This window comes from Leptopilina boulardi, unplaced genomic scaffold, assembly GCF_019393585.1.
Source record: "Leptopilina boulardi isolate dan_hultmark-lab unplaced genomic scaffold, ZJU_Lbou_2.1 LbouV2_280, whole genome shotgun sequence".
NCBI lineage: Eukaryota > Metazoa > Arthropoda > Insecta > Hymenoptera > Figitidae > Leptopilina > Leptopilina boulardi.
The window spans coordinates 471,747-490,216 of NW_026137841.1; the positions used below are offsets into that span (position 1 = coordinate 471,747).

The following is an 18,470-nucleotide window of genomic DNA, read 5'->3' on the forward strand; positions in this document are numbered from 1 at the left end:
CAGTAATATCTAAATAGAAATTCTCTTGGATAAGAATGATTTTAATAGAAATAAGAAATATCTTGCACTAACATTTGAATAAGCATCATATTGTCCGCTAGTTTCAGTAAGTATTGTCTTGTTTTGTTATTTCAATTATACATTATATGAACGGGAGACGCCGTTATAGACTTTTTATAATTTTTAACAGAAAATAAAAATTAAAACAAATAGAATCGTTGTCAATATAATTAAAAAAAATCTTTAGAATGTAAATGTAATCTGACATTGGACATCTAAAATAAGTAAAATGAATATTGACAGATATATGTAGGATAATTTAATGAAAAATTTTTACACTAACGGGTTTTAATCGTTCACTTGAGTGCCATATTGATTTTACGTCAACTGCTACTAATTTAATTTTAATTTTCCATAACACTGCAGAAGAAATAAAAAACGTCTTGTTTTTGGGTCAATTTCATTTTTCCTAAAATGTTTTCTAAAATCTTTCATAATAAAAAAGGTTATTTGACACACAACAGAATTACGTCATGTTTTATTGTTTATTGTTAAAATAAACTAGTGATGGCCGAAAAAATTTACACCAAGGATCAAGTACTCTCAATTACAGCTAATTTCTTTATTTCTATATTATATGCAATTCTAAACGTTGGTTTATCTAAATTTATGAGACTACTCCTTCTGCAATCTATGAAAAACATATTTGAATGCACAATAAATATTGACTAGAATTTATAGTGTTCTATTTTTTAAAAATTGATAAAATTTTATCAAAAATATTTTATAAATACAAGAGATAACAGAATAAATTGTGTGATAGAAAAGAAAATTTTCCAAAATTCTTTTAATTCTGAGAATAATTGAGGGGCTGGAAACAATAACAACCAGTACGCTCGGCCGGTCGCTTTGAAGCCAGTCAACACGTCAAAAAGGTGAAAAAATTGAAACTCAAAATTCGGATTCTTCAAAAGCTTTACTTTATAGAAGATAAAAAAATGCATCTTTTTTCTCTCAGAAATTTTTTTCTTAATCCAATATTTTTGATAATAAAAGCAAAAAACCCAAAAAAAATTTTTCTCAAATTTAATTAAATTTTGAAATATAAACGATTATTTCTTTCACAAATAGTAATAAATTTGTTTACAACTTGGTATACATACTAAATTAGGTCTAATAAAGCCATTAAAACATTAGAAAAGGCAAAAAAAATTATTGTTTTATTATTTTTAATTAAAAATTGAAAGAGGTCGATATTCACATTTTCTAACTTTTGACGATAAAATGTCTGCAGGGAATTTCAAAACTGTAAGAACTTCTCTTATAATATTTATATTTATTTATATTATATTTATAATATGCGTATTTTAAATATTTACAAAATATCAAGTATGAATTATAAATGTTACTAATATTAATATTGTTAACAATTCTAATACTAATGTACATACATATAAGATACTGATCACAAAAAATAAACATAACTTTCTTCTTATTTCACTAATTTGTTATTATTCGAGCCGAAATAATTTCACATACTTCAAGAAAGAGTCTCCAGCGGGTTAAGTGAACGCGATGGGCTATCCGCTTTTTCTTGAAAATTAATTTTTTCAATAACTATAACAGGAATTGATTTGGAATTTTGCAGAAAACTTCCTGAAATAGTAGTGAATAAATATTATAAGAGAAGTTCTTACAGTTTTGAAATTCCCTGCAGACATTTTATCGTCAAAAGTTAGAAAATGTGAATATCGACCTCTTTCAATTTTTAATTAAAAATAATAAAACAATAATTTTTTTTGCCTTTTCTAATGTTTTAATGGCTTTATTAGACCTAATTTAGTATGTATACCAAGTTGTAAACAAATTTATTACTATTTGTGAAAGAAATAATCGTTTACATTTTAAAATTTCATTACATTTGATAAAATTTTTTTTGGGCTTTTTGCTTTTATTATCAAAAATATTAGATTTAAAAAAAAGTTTTTAAGAGAAAAAAGATATGTTTTTTTATCTTCTATAAAGTAGTGCTTCTGAAAAATCCGAATTTTGAGTTTCAATTTTGAGGTGTTGATTGGCTTCAAAGCGACCGGCCGAGCGTACTGGTTGTTATTGTTTCCGGCCCCTCAATTATGTTCTTCGTTTTTTTAAAGCTTGAATTAGTAACTGGGTAGACGACTAGAACGAAATAACTGACCTTACAATATATAAAGGTTTATGACTTCTGAAGACTTGTAGAACTAATTCACGCTCATATTAAAACGGGTCACGTGTTTAGGAAGTGCAATGTTCTTTCTTTTCTTCATACCATTTTCCGTTAATCTCAAGGCAAAAACAACTTATAATTCCTAAAATAGAATTTATGCTACTTTCTTTTATATATTTGATATTCTAAGATCAAATATATTCATTCAAAACGAAAACTAAAAATCTTTGCGTGAAAGAAAAATTAAATTATTTGTTTTCCATTTGATCGAATTTTTATAGAATGTAATCTTTAATTACTCAATTTTCTAAATATTCTTACAGTTTTAGTAACAAGTTAATGGGTGAAATGAGTATAATCAAGACTTGCTCGTGCGCAATCATGCAATTTGTCCAAGCAACTGGAAAGTACCAGCAAGATTTTTTGCAGCATGACTAATTGATTGTTTTAGAATAAATAGTAAGTAGAGGTAGAATCTTAAATACAGAGTAGGAAGTGAACAAGTTTTAAGTAATTAACACATTGTTACAACCGGGGGGTCGATTATATAAATCTATTTTGATTCCCACTTCCATTTACACTTTATTCAATAAAACTTTTTCCAATTTTAATTCCCACTTCGAACTTCCATCTCCACTTTTTCCAATGTCCATTCCCAATTTCATATCTATTTCCATTTTTTCCCATTTTTACTCTCAATTCCACTATCATATCCACTTTTTCAATTTCCACTTCCCACTTATTTCAATTTTTACTCCCACTCCCACTAATCAATTTTCAATTCCATTTCCTGTTTTTCAAATTTCCATTCTCACTTCCCCTTTTTCCAATTATGTACTACACCTATTTCTTCTTTTTCCTATTTCCATTCCCACTTCAAATTTTATTTCCACTTCCAAATTTTCCTATTTCTCCTCCACTTCATTCCTAATTTCATTTCCAATTTTCACTCCCACTTCCATGACAACTTCCACTGTTCCAATTTCCATTCCTACTTCCACTTTTCCTAGTTTCTACTCCCACTTCCATTTCCACTTTTTCCAATTTCCATTCCCACTTCCATGTCCACATTCACTTTTCTAATTCCCACTTCCATGACAACTTCAACTTTTTCAATTTCCATTCCCACTTCTATTTTCATTTTTTCTATGGAAATGTAAGTGGGATTGGAAAAGTGGAAGAGAAAATGGAAGAGATAGTAGAAATTAGAAAAAGGGGAAGTTGTCATGGAAGTGGAAATTGGAAAAGTTCAAGTGGGAATGGGAATCTGAAAAAGAGGAAATGGGAGTAGAAATTTGGGAAATAGAAAAAGGGGAAGTGGGAATAGAAATTTGAAAAACAGGAAATGGAATTGAAAATTGTTTAGTGGGAATGAGAGTAAAAATTGAGATAAGTAGAAATGGAAGTGGTAGTAGAAATTAGAAAAAGTAGAAATGAGAATTGAAATTGAAAAAGTTGAAGTATTATGAAAGTGGAAGTGCACACGGAAATGGGAATCGAAATCGGAAAAAGTGGAAGTGGATGGGGAAGCCCCATAGACCCCCCCCCCAAAGAAAGGTAGTGAGAGTGAAAATTAGTAAAAGTGGTAGTGGAAATGGAATTGGAAATTGAAATGGATTTATATATAATCGTACAAGTTCCCGATTCATTTGACTTGTGTCAATAAAAATGTATTACTTTCATATTTTGGTACAATTTCACAGTTCCCCTATCGATTTTTAAATATTCAAATCATTAATCAACGTTTAAATAAAGAAATTAAAAGTTATTATAGTTTGTCAGAATCTTGTTAATGAATAATCTAATAGTAGCTAATGACTAAGGAAAAACGAATAATTACATAGAATTAAAGTAAATTTTTTTTCGTTCTTTTATCATGGTTCATCACACTGTGCAATGTGTTGATTTGTAAACCGCACCGCCGCAGAAGAAAAAAAATCTCAATGTTAATATTATCCTGCAAGAAATCCTCCTATTTGTTTTTCCATCGTGGACGAAGCTTTGTGGTTTCTCGTATCGTTTCGCAACGAGATTATTATGGGATAAAAAAGGATAACTTTCCAGCGAGGCTTTTTACCCTCATCAAAGATCTTCTATACAGACACCATAGCTAATCCAAGTTAAGTGGTCGTTATGTCGTGAAGAGAGAGAAAATGGGAAGATGTCAAGGAATTCTTTCCAATTTTTGCACAAATCTTTACTGCCACCACTTTATCAAACTTTAAATAGATGTTTCATTTACATTTTTACTTAAACTTTTTGCCATTTTATAGTGAGTCATAAAATCATCTTGGAAACATAAATGGAAGCTAAATGTTCTTGAAATGACAAATTATTTATGTTTTATTTTAATGTTAACTATTTTTTTAATAGTTGCAATGATTTTATGAATCACATAAAATGATTTCCATTAATTGCAAGAAATAAAATCTAATCAAATTTTCATTATTGATATTTAACTTAAAAAAAAAGTTTTTCTATTTTTGAAATTAGATCGATTAAAATTATACAAAGAGAAGTAATTACAAAGAATACTTTTGATAAATACACTTAAAAAAATTCCTAACCCCCGTATACCACAAGGCAATCTTGGTCAAAGTTGATTTCGACAAATAGTCGGAATGACTAGGGAAGCTTATCAGAATAACCAGGTATCTTAGTTACATTGGCTAGAATCACTTTGACTAATTAAACTTTAGCAAAATTGACTATATATACATGTGATATTAACCAAACACCTTAGTTAATATAACTAGGAAACAAGGGGTCAATTCTACTAAATCGACTTTGATAATATTAACCAAGCTACATAACTAAATTGACTAGGATGCTAGATTACGCTGACTAGATTTAAAGTTGTTATGGTTGATAGTCATTAATGCGAAGCAAATTTTTTTCAATGTAAAAAATAAATTTAAACAAAATACTTCTGTTAGAAAATTATGCCACAGTAATTTTTGGAATGATTAAAGTTCCCATTTGAAAAAGAAAAAATAATGTAACTCAAAATTGTAATTCCAAGTTGAAATATGGAAGGATAAGAATGAAAAGTGTCGATAATGGGCTTTTATCAGATTGTAAGGAGTGATTGGAGATTGCAAAAAGTAGACGTAGTGATTGCAGCAATACAAAGGCAAATTGGACGAGAAGATGGTGTCTGGCTACGACGAGAGTATTGAAACCTGAACCACCGTCAAAGCGAGAAGGTAATAAAACATACAGGAATGCCGCCAAGGCTCGTTCCGTCCAAGCCCCTGCAGTTCAACCTGGTTTTACCTACACTTTCAAGGTCAAGGCGTCCACCTTCAAGACCTTCGCGATTTTAAACCAAATCCTAGGATCGCTTACCTTCTCATATATCGAATTGATAGCTATAAAGTCCTCATTGTTACGTTTCAGTTACAAAACCACAAAAGGAAATTACTTATTTTAGAGGCATAAATTCGCAAATAATGTTCGATCGCAGAAACAAATACTTAAAATTTTAACAAATTATTATTTTTTCACTTTTAAAAACATTGTAGAAAATACTAAATCTGATAGAAATTTTTAACTAACTGCAGATTTTACATAAAAAAATTTTGGATTATTCTGGATCCTTTATGACTCAATATTCTTTATGAAATCAGGATTCTTTACATATAGATTTCAGAATATTTCGATCTCTTTTTGGATTAAGATTTTAGGTCGGACTAAATCCTTAGATATATAAATCCCAAATTTTCTGAATTAATTTCGGAATAGATTTTTGATCAGACCAAATTCGTATTGTTGCGGATTAATTACAGATTGATTTCATGTAAATTCCAGACTATTCAAGACTTACTTTTGATCCATCTTTTCGTCTGGACTAATGCGGATCATTGTTTTCATATAATAATTTAGACTTATCTGTCTGAATTTAATCCGGAATCAGTCTCAAATTTTAATCAGGGATAGGAACATAATTTGATATTTTTTACCAACATCATCCAAAGTACCATTTTTTACAATCTGTAATAAAATAAAATAAAAAAAAATTTGCCTCAGAAACTAATATAAAATTAATTATTTGATTTTTTCATTTCTCTGATTTTTCTCTTTCTTTTTAAATAAATAATAATAATTTATCTATAATGGAATGTCCTTTTTTTGAATTAGTGGAGTATAAGAAAAATACTTACAGGACTAGCTGAGACATCAGTTGTATATGTTGCACAAATAAATATAAGAAGCACCAACGACCTGAAATCAGAAAAATAAAATTTATATTTCTTCTGATGATATTAAAAAATATTTAATATATATAAAGGGAAATTTCTTTTTTCCGTGACAAGAAAAAATTATGGTTAATTTAGGTTATCTGGGCTGAACATATCCTCAAACCTTAAATACTTTAGGAAAATTAGTAAATTTAGATAATGTCAGGTTATTCTCTATATTTGAATCAGTGAGATTTCACTGATGAAATAGTTGGAATTTAGCAACTGAATCACTTCAGTAAGATTTCCACTGAAATTCAGTCACATTTCACTAAAAATCAGTACAATTATTACTGATTTAAACATTTAAGAGCATTTGAACCTTCGTGACGTCACAAATCATGGCGCATGACACGCAAACTTCTCAGGTATGTGAAAAGCACAATTTTGAATATTTTTTAAAAAAACCTTTTGGAAAATGTTCAGAATAACATAGACTCTGTCTGTTATGTGCGGAAAATTCAAAATTTTGCGTTTAAAACGTTTTTTAAACAATGCCTACATATAAGCAATTCGTGTATTTTTCCTTACTTGTGACAACCAACTTAAACATTGTTTAAAAAACGTTTTATACGCAAAATTTTGAATTTTTCGCACATAACAGACATAGTCTATGTTTCTCTGAACATTTTCCAAAAGGTTTTTTTAAAAAATATTCAAAATTGTGCTTTTCACATACCTGAGAAGTTTGCGTGTCATGCGCCATGATTTGTGACGTCACGAAGGTTCAAATGCTCTTAAGAATCCTACATTATCAGTGAAATATGACTGAAATTCAGTAGAAATTTTACTGAAGTGACTTAGTTGCTAAATTCCAACTATTTCATCAGTGAAATCTCACTGATTCAATTTTAGAGATTGTACATATTAATCTCAAACTTTAATGTGCATATGTGACGTTCCATGAGGAAAGGGACCTTAGCTGCAAAAAAATGAAAATTGAGTTTTTGATATCAGTCGATAGATCTTGAGTTGCTCTTTCAGATACAAAAGTTAAAAATTGTACTTTTCTATTTAGTTTTTTTGTTATAAAGCATTAATCATGACCATGTTAATCGCGTTCCAGCACGGACTACAGAAACCATCCCCACCACTACTACTACTAGTATACTTGTCGTAAGTGTGAGCTGTAGGAACGATGTAGTAGTAAGGTGGTACACATTTTTTGGTTGCTGAATCCAAATCAGACATCAGTTTTTAAAATTCAAAATGGCGAATCTAATACAGCTGAAGAAGTTTTAAATATTTATCGGATTTTTTAAAAATTTATTCGTAAAATTAGATTTGCCGTTTTAAATTTAAAAAAATTTGATATTATAGATTCGTATTCGGCGATCAGAAAAACCTCTAAATAGTAAGCTTGAAAATTATATAATTGTAAAAATTATTTGAATATAGTTAACAATGTCTTTGAACTTTCATAAAACTTACTTGTAAAACAAGTTTTGCTTCGAAGTGGTTTCATGAGTATTACGTCAAACAGCACAATACTGTCTGTTACGGTTACTTATTTCAGGGTCGGTTAAATTTTTTACAGTCGATATTTAAAATCTCACAGTAGCAAACAAAAACTATATATAATTTTAAAAGGAAACAACTGATAAATTATTTGAAATAGATACTGTTTTTAAAACAATTTTTAAAACAGAAAAATAAAAAATTATTTTGTATTAATTTTTTTTTTGAATTGCTATTTCGTTTAAGAAATATACGTTTTATAGAGGAAATTTCCAATCAATGTTCAAGTTCAAGAAGAAGACAAATCATACTATCTTTCAAACATGTTTACTTCACATTTTAATTCTACCTGATGAAAGGGAATCTAAAAGCTGTTGACTGCCTGCTTGGATCTTGTTTCTTCCATATAGGAGATCGAGGCAATGGATCACCGGGTCAAGCATGACTAACGCGCACGTTGCATCAGATACCAGATTTTATTTTAATATTCTAAAAGTGAACGACTTTTTTCAGTGAATGTCGAACTTTTTTTTTGCAAACTTTTATAATTTATAATTGTGTTTGTCTTGAACACTAAAATAAATAAAATATTAGGTTTATTTTTTTCTCCAACATGAAGAAAGGCAATAAAAACTAGAAAGAAAAATTATATTTTATTAACTGAAATATATAAATATTATTCAATTTTATAAATCAATTTAATTTTTTTCAGTCATTTCATTTTCTGTTTATAAGAAAATAATAAGCAACTATGCGAGTTTTATAATAATTAATTATGTTTAAGAATGAGTAGGTCATAAACGGTCTTTACTAGGTACATTGGCACGAAAAGCGCGTTGGGTGTGAGTATCATTCAGTTTTGGAACCATGCCCAACACTTGAGAGGATTTAGTACTCAGGACTTGCAACAGTCTATTGCAGAAACTTGAAAATGTAGTATTTGATTTCATTCGTTGTTACAATTTATTTTTTTGGGTGCACAATATTATTCTCACTTATTTACAATTCTTCGTACACCCATAATTCTGACGAAAAAAAAACACGAACACATTTTCTTTATCAGAACCTCTAGTAATAAATAACACACACAAAAAAAGGGTTTTGCTCAAAATTTTAAGCAAAACTCAAAAAATGTTAAAAAATGCAAATGTAAAAGAGAATTTTTTGGTCGAAACCTTATTCTATTACAGTGATATCATTTTCCTATTTAGTTTGAATCTAGATTTTTAACTAATCAATTTAATAGACATTTTTTATTCTTTTTATTGTGAATACCTGAATTTTAATTCTACAAATTAATTAAAGCTGCCCATATATATATATATATATATATACCTATATATATACATCACCTTTTTTCAAGAATTTTTGGAAACTCTAGAGTCAGAAATTTTTTCGTTTTGTTTATTTTTTTCTTTTTACAGAAGTTTTCGAAACTTCATGAGAGTCAAAAATATGATTCATCTTTATCTTGACTTTTCATTTCGAAATTAAAATTAGAACAAAGTTGACGGCATCAGTTTTGACGCTCAACGTGGGACCTTAGCGGTTATCTGAAGAAAACTATGAACCCTGATTTACCCAACTCTTATTTCCGGGAGAGAGACAAACTTATTATTATTGGAGAAAGATACCAAGTGACGCTCTTCGGACTAAATTACTGTTCATGATGATTCCAAGATTTGAGCAGTCCGATGACGTATTAAGCTTAATAAAAAGTTTAAATACCTAATAAAATCATTATAATAACACAATGGAATTATGCAACATTTTATAACTTGTAATATGAGTTGATTATTATGTATAGAAAATAGATCTCTATTGTGATTTAAACGTAGGCCAGACTGCGGGAATGGCTACTTCTTGTATCTTGTCTGTGGCTAGGAAACTTTAAAGCCTTTATGTTGGCTTTTTGTTGGTAACGGAGATTCGATAACAACTTAATTGGTTTATCGGTTACTATCAACTATGTTATAAACATTGCGGTTTATCACTTTAAATAACATTTAACATTTTACTCGTAATAGTAAGAGAAAAACAAGATGGCAGACTATACATTTTATATATTGAGTATGATTATTAAAGTAATTTCCAGACACTTAAAACAAACCATTCAATATGTTGTATGCATTCTTAAAGTGTTTAGACTTTTTGATAACGTGCAGCAAAATTTTAATAATTCTAATGCGGAACACAAATGGGTGTAGTTAAAAAATACATGGCAATAATAGGGTAAATATGCGGGTACTATCACGAGATTTCATTAAAAGGGAACATTCAAGTGGTCTAAAAAAAGTAAATGATGTGATAATTAAGATCTAAATGTAAATTAAGCATTATGTGCGTTTAGAAAATAATTAACAATGAACTGACAAAAATAAAAGAAACGCCATAAAGAACGAAAGTCAAGAAGGCCCCTTTCACCGAATAATAGTTATGTTTGCAGGATTTATTTGAGTAAATTTATTTATATGTGAAATATGGCACTTCACGAAGTATCCGGACGTTACATGAAGTGCAGCCACTTTGTGAAAATATTCCATTATTATGCACATCATAATTTGTTAAATGGGAAATACATTTATTTCTCTTGAAAGTATTGAGTATTGAGTATTGAGCTATGTTGCAATTCTCCTGAATTCGACAAAGCTGTATTAAACTTCCAAACTCTCTATTCGTATATACTAATTCAATGAAGAAACTTTTGAGCTTTAATTTTTTTCAATTCGCCAACACAAACTCAATAGATGAGTTGATCATTTTGTTTGAATTCTCCACGGAGTAGTAATAAGGAGGTGGATCTCCTATACATGGCTCTAACGGAAAGTCTGTCTTTTTTTTTGCAAGAGTAATGTTCTGAGTCCCTTAGCAACAGTAGCGCCACTTGCAGTAATTGTGCAAACGAATGGTGTTTGAATTTAAAAATCCTTCTGCTTCGAGCACGTGCTAATAAAAAAAAACACGTGGTTTGTTTATTTATTATAACAACAACTTAAAAAAAAACCCGCAAATGTTACCTTTTAAAGGTTAAAACTTTCGTAATTTGTGAAAAATAGAGATTTTGTCCCCATTTACCCCAACTGACGCAAACAATTTTTACGGTTTTAAATGATTTTTTTGGCGAAACTTTTAATGATACAACTTTTTCATGTATTAATCAAATAAAGTTTATATATTTAAGTTTTCAAAAATCAAAGAACATCAAAAAAAAAATTTTAATGGCGGAGATATGTCGATTCATGTGTAGCTATGCTTTTTGCATGGCATTTGATATTGATAACTCAAAAAATATTTGACCGATTGACATAAAAATTGAAACACAAATTTCTTTAATATATTCTTTATAGAGTGACATAGCCGTTTTTATTAAAAAAAATTTTCATGCAAATAATAACACTTTGAAAAATAAAATTTGTTTTCGGAATCAAAGTAGTCAGTTAAAAAAGTTCATAAATTTTATTTAAATTAACCGATTAAAAAACCCTAAAAACTTGAATACATGTACTTTATTTCATTAATGCATGAAAAAGTTGTATCATTAACAGTTTGGTAAAAAAAAATAATTTAAAACGGTAAAAATTTTTTGCCTTCAGGGTGGCGTAACCCCTTAAATAATTTGAGGCTAATAACTTCAAAATGTAAGATAATATTTTTAATTTGTGTAATATTCCGGAAGGTCATAAGTAATATTAATTTTTAAAAAAATTTTATAGTAATTTCTTAAATAACATTTGATACAGTAAAACCCCGACTTACGCTACCCCGTTTTACGCGAATTCGGAGATACGCGGTTTTTTAATGGCCGCGCGAATTAACTCGTAATTAATTAATAAATAATTTATTGTTGATTTTTACGTTGTTTTTTTCATAAAAATGTAAATAGTTTTATTGCTTGATATTTTATTAAACATATTTCTTCTAAATTCTAAATTATTGTATTTATTTTATATGAAAACTGAAACCCCGCTTTATTACGCGAATTCGACTTACACGGTCTTCGCTCGGTCCCACCTATCGCGTAAGTCCGGGGTATTACTGTACTTTTAAATTAATTAAACAAGAAATTAAATTAAATATTTTAAATTACATTAATAAATATTTCAAACAATAAATAGGCAAATTATTAAAATAAATAAAAATGAAATAGTAATAAAAAAATAAATTTAAATTATTACAAAAAAATTAAATAAATATTTTTAATAACTTTAACCTTTATGGGACTGAGGAAAAAAACACCTATGGGCAGACGAGGTACCCGGGTATCTATGTTTAATTTATTGAAGATTTTATATCAAAATGAGCAGTTCAATTAACTTTAAGTGTAATGGAAGTTTCAATAATCACACACTGAGAAAAATAATAATGTAATGTTAATAAAATAATTTGGTTGAGCACTTTTAGTTAAGATTACAAAAATTTAGTTGACATAACAGTAACGAAAGAAGCAATCAATCGAGAAATTTAGTTGGCTGTACCAAAAATTTCGTTCAAGCTTTTGCGTCTGTTAACTGAATAATTTGGTTCTCCAAACCAAACCGTCTGAATGCTCAATTGCGCATGCGCTGTTCTCGTAAATATGGTTTATTTCTCTGTTTACGGATGTCACACGTTAACCATGCTTCGCTCTTCGTGTCGTCCAGTTTTATTCAAGTGTTTTCGGGATTTTTATGTGTTTCAGAAATTCGGTAAAAAAGTGTGTGTAGTGATGCATATCGAACAGAGAGAATAAAGCTTGTTAAAAGAACGGAAGTTTTTCTCCAGCCTGTATACTTTATGAAAATAATTTACACTCACATTGTCACTAGGATTCTTATTGTTAGTGTAGTGGTCAGCGTTCTTGATTTGCGTTGCGTAGTCTGAGGGTTCGATCCCCAGCAGTGTTAGGTTTTTCCGCAATAGAAATTAATTTAAGTAGACATAGGGTAATAAAAGAGGATAACAAAAGTGATAAAATTAAGTGAAAAATAAAAAATATAAGTGTGAGCCAAAAAATAATTTGGTTGAGAAAAGAAAAAAATGTTTTCATTTAACTAAATTTTTTGTTTGCTTAAAAACAATAAGTTAGTTGTGCAAAACAAAAAATTTGGTAGACCGAACAAAATGATTCAACGAAAAAATTTAGTAGCCCGAACCAAACGGATTAGTTGCACATATATCAAATAAAAAATTTGGTTTGGAGAACCAAACTTCAGTAGATGATACCAAACAGTTTCCTCAGTGCATAATATGAATACACTGTAAAAAGAAGTCTTATTTTAAGGCCGAAAAGAGGTCTTATTTTAAGAGGCAACATTTATAAGGCAGCTTTGCTAAATTAAAGCAATGAAATTTCCATTATAACTACTAGCACTGATTTTAAGACTCATCTTAAAATAAGATTTTCTTTTTGCTAATAAAAAATTATCATTATTAGTTGATTATTAAAAAAACTATTTATTACGTATTAAGTATTTTGTATATATTCACAATTTCATTGATCTTTCATTAAATAGTATCCGTGTATATACTATTTGTTAGATTGCAAAACAGGTACATATTTAGGCAGATTATTTATCAAATCAAATATAAAAATATAAGAAATTTATTTTTTATTATTTAAAATACATTTTTTATACAAATTAATGCTATTCAAACTTCATTTTTGCAACACTAACCTCTAAAGTTAAATTTTACACACTGAAAAGTGTGTGTAAAGAAGCTCTTTTTCAAACAGTGTGTAAAGTGATTCACTTTACGCACTGAAATTTACTTTACGCACCGAAATTTCTCTCACATAATATAAAGATTGTTTTAGACCATACAAAACCACAAAATTAAAAAACGAACTTTACTATTAAATTTATACACTCCTGCTTAATGATATTTTTCCTGATCTTCGATTGATTTTTTTAATTCTATACAATCGAAATTATTCTAATAGAGAGTTGGAATTCCTCATAATAGGTACTTAACTTTAGAGGTGGGTGTTGCAAAAAATGTTGTATGATACACGTGCGTAAATCTGATTATACTCGTGTGATTTGCATCACTCGGCTTCGCCTCGTGCTGCAAACGTCACACTCGTATAATCACTCACTTTACGCACTTGTATCATAAATAACTATTTTATGGTAATTTTTAAGTTAAAAACTGACGATTTCTTATGAATATTATTATTTAACTATAGTAAGTAAATTACATATTTCAAAAAAAATTATGTCCATTACTATAAAAATTAATAAAAATTGTTTAATGTAATTTTTTATAATTTTTTAATAGAAATTTCTACATTTATCTGCATGAAATATATAGAGGTACCCAGGTACCTTGTCCGCCTTTTAAGGGTGAAGAAACTTTATTTATTACATTTGAATAAATAAATAAAAAAGGTACATTATAAACAATTTTAAAACACTTTGTATGGTTAAATTTGAGATGTCAAAAAACCTAAGGTCAGTACGATTTTAAAAATTATAAAAAAAATCAATTTGAAAATGCAAAAGGTACCCGGGTACCTCGTCAGTCCCATAAAGGTTAAGAAAATTTGAAATCTAAGATTATATAATAAAATGAAGTAATTTTTTATAAATTTCTTGCATTAATTTTTTTTCTTTAATTAAATATTTTATAACAGTTGCAATTTAAAAAAAAATTTTAATTATGTGAAAAACAATGTGATAAAAATTGATTTGCAGCTGACTCCAGCAGCAGAAAACAAAATATTTCCCCTGTTTCCATAACATTTATACAATTACCCGTGAGGGACGCCACTGTGGCGAGAGGACCCCGAACTCATTACTCTTGCAAAAAACACAACACACTTTTTCTTTTCAAGATCCACCTCCTTATTACTACTCCGTGGAATTCTCAACAGATGAAAATTCATTGGTACGAATTGAATTGAATATACAAAGGGCTTCACTAAATCTTGCTTAGCGACAAATACGAATTGGACCATGCCAAAAAAGTGAATTCATTTCAATTCATCTGAATTAGTTTTTTTACTGGGTACTTCGAGATTCGCAGAGGGTCTTTAAGAAGTAGAACCAATTCTGTCGATTAATTTGCTTATAGCTGGAGTAAATATATATATATATATATATATATATATAAAAAGGATATTTCCTTTGTTCCAACTGGTCAAATTTAATAATTAGTTGACTAATCTTCAGAATGGCTCATAAGATATCTACTCATTCATCATTCCGTGGCGCCACATGGAACACCAGAAGCGTCATCAACAAAAAAAGTCAATGTTGAGACTCTGCTGCATCAACAAAACTTGGACCTGCTCTCGATTACAGAAACTTGGCTTGGAAACACTAATCAAAAATGGAATATTAGAGGTTACAATTCATTTAGATGTGATCGCTCCGAAGACAACATAGGAGGAAGTACAATGATTTTAACCAGGAGTCCTCTCACTGTTGAAAAGCTAAATCTGAAAGGTATGTGGTTAAATGTTATGAAAGCAATAGCAATAGCATTTCAAGGAAAAAAAACCTATGATGAACGTTTCCAACAACTCTGATGCGGAAGAATTTGACTCTCTTAAAGAAGAGCTTATCAGGGAGGATATTATTGCTTTTAATGCTTCTGTGAAGCAACCCTTCCATTCTAACGATCCTTACAACCTTCTTTTCTCAAGAAAGGAATTAATGTTTCGACAACATTACAAATGAAGTGTTAAGAAAATTGCCAAACTCAGCTCGTGATGAACTACTAGACATTTATAATCAAATGTTTCTCCAGTCTACATTCCCAGAAAGTTGGACTTCTTCATTGGTGAAACTGATTCCCAAACCGGGAGAAAAAGGATACAGACCGATTTCGCTTACATCAGCGCCAGGAAAGCTTATGGAACGTCTCATACAGTCCAGGTTCGATCACTACGTTGAAAGAAACAGAATGATTCCGAGACATCAATTTGGATTTCGAAAATGTAGATACGCGACAGACTGTGTATCTGTGTTGGTAACCGACATAATCCAAGGTTTCACACAGACAAAGGGAACTATCTCGCTGGCTCTGGAACTGAAGAGGCCCTTCAATGCTGTCTTACCATCTAAAATCCTTGAACAACTAGATAGATGTCGCACCCCTGCAAAAATCCACAATTTCATAGCATTTATGATTTCAAAACGATATGTTTCATTTAGCGAGGATAACCCTGAAAAATTTGTTTGTGGAGTAGGTGTCCCAGAGGGAGGTGTACTCTCTCCAATTCTTTTTAACCTGATTTTGCGCGACATCGCTTCTCTACTCCCACCTGGAGTCCGTATCCTCCAATATGCTGATGATATCCTGTTGTATGTCAGATATGAAGAAATAGGAAAAGCAATAGAACTTCTGCAACAATCGATTTCTAATCTATCACCTTGGTTACAGGATATAGGACTCAGCATCACACACCAGAAGAGCCAGATGTGTATCTTCGAAAAAAGGAAAAATATGGAGATTAAAAATGTAGTTCTGCCCCTAGGGGAGACCAGAATAGAAAATAGTAGTAACATATTGTACCTAGGTATCTTACTAGATACCAAGTTATCGTGGTAGGACCACATTAATTTAATTTCTTCCAGCTCTGGCTGCTGCAAACATTCTAAGAGTCCTCTCAAGAGTTACCAGGGGAGCGAATCCAGTAACTCTAATATCCGTATTCAAGGGTTTGATTAGAGCTCACTTGGAATGGGGAGCGGTTCTGTTTGCGGGAGCGGGAAAAACCGTTTTATCCAAGCTGAATAAAATTCAGTACAGATCCATTAGAACATCGCTGGGATGCATGTCATCCACTCCTTTCTGAAGCTAAAGAGCCACCTCAGAGGCAGACTGATCCTGGAGAGAAACGCACTCAGAATGAATGCATGGAGTGATAACCCTATCGTACCTCGTTTGATCTATTTACAAAACAAAAACACAAACTCATCCAAGCTTCCCAAATACGCTTCAAATCTAGCCATCCTGCAACACCTAAACCCTGTGGACGAAATTCTGGGGAAAGAGCACAAACCTAAACGCCCAGGGTTCTATGATAGGGAGTGGCAGGAATTGCACTTTAAAAAGGAAGCCAGAATGAACTTGGTAATCGGTTACGATATCAGCAGGTCAAATAACCCTGAGGCATTCTTTAATACTTTTCTGGAGTCAGAATTTGCACTGACTCTCTGAGCGCTCTCATTTCCATAAGAGATAGGTTCAACAACTTTGCGTTAGATCCAATTATTTACAACATAGTAAAAATGACTAAAATAATTACCAATCGAGGTGACAACATATCTGGTCACATTTGTGTTAGTTCACTTTTCGAAAGATTCCACTGAAATACTCCTCTCCAATGTAAATGTAAAAAATCAAACACCTCAATCTCTCATTATACGAGAGAATGTGAGCTGTTTTCAGAGGGTCGAGAGGCCCTATTTAGATTTTTTCATAAAAGAGCTGGTTCACTAAGGAATCACGAGGAAATACTGGAACATCTGATCTTTCACCTTGGCATGGAAAGCGCTCAGGAACTTGGCAACTTTTTCTCCAATAGAGTTTGCTCGGCTCGGGTTCTTGAGTTGATACAAGTTGGAAGTCATCATTCTGGTGATCTTGTAACTTTTTGTATTTTATAAAACCCAAAAAGCATAAACAACGTGTTTACAATTGTGTCACGATATTACCTTGTCCAAGTTCCATTCCACTTGGTTCCACTAGTCCAACGAATAGAGTCTCACGCGGCTCTGCTCAACCCAAAAGAAGAGAAACAGTCTATGTTCCTTCATGTCAGTGATTCAACAAAGAATCTCATAACATACGTCTTGGAAATTATATTCTACAATTAAACTCTGAAACATTGGGAAATTCTTGAAATATAAATGGTTCTGTGAATTGGCTTGAAAATTCGAAGCCACAACTATCAAATATAAATTTTTCTTTGAAGAAGAAGACTGTAAAATTTAAAAAAAAAATGGAAATTTCGTTAGTATAATATATAACCTCGTGCGTGAATGAAGGATTTGAAAATAATTTTTCTAGAAATGGCGATGATTTTTCCTAAAAAATCGTGATTTCAGGGCTTTCAAATTTGGCTTTTTGACAAAAAAATATTAATTTTGGTTCAAATTTAAATTCCTTCATTCACGCTCAAGCTATTGTATGTATAAAGAACCCCTGAAAATTTCAGTCCTATGGGTTTAGCGGTTTTAAAAAAAATCGCAGTTAGCGAAACCGTAGTTCTCAAAAATCACGATTCCGTGATAATAGCCTTTAAAGTTTCAAGCGTATATACTCTTCTTTGAGAAATAGCGGATTAAAACAGCCATAACTTTGGTTCTAATGCTCCGGTTTTGATGAAATTTTGGGAAAACTTTGGCCGGGAGTATGTACTTTTGATATATGCAATTTAAAAAAATCGTTTTATAAAAAAAACTATAAGGAATATCGGAACGTTCTTTTTTCAAATTAAAGCTGAGCTATTAGAGTTACTTTTCTATATATGATAAATTTTTAATTAATGTGAAAAGAACGAAGATAATCAACAAACAGTGAAAAGTATTCCATAACACCCCGGAATGTTTGTTAATGTTGAACATTTTAATTGA

The 18,470-nt window shown here is 30.3% G+C and overlaps 1 protein-coding gene across 4 annotated transcripts in view; it reads right to left on the reverse strand.

Annotated features, from left to right (window-relative positions):
* Window positions 1–18,470, reverse strand: part of LOC127282090 (papilin) — a 132,760-nt gene that overhangs the window by 42,003 nt on the left and 72,287 nt on the right. For all 4 annotated transcript variants that reach the window (XM_051306172.1, XM_051306169.1, XM_051306171.1 and 1 more), the window contains exon 2: window positions 6,370–6,430. In XM_051306172.1, the coding sequence (XP_051162129.1) occupies window positions 6,370–6,430 (61 nt within the window). The remainder of the gene's footprint in view (window positions 1–6,369; window positions 6,431–18,470) is intronic.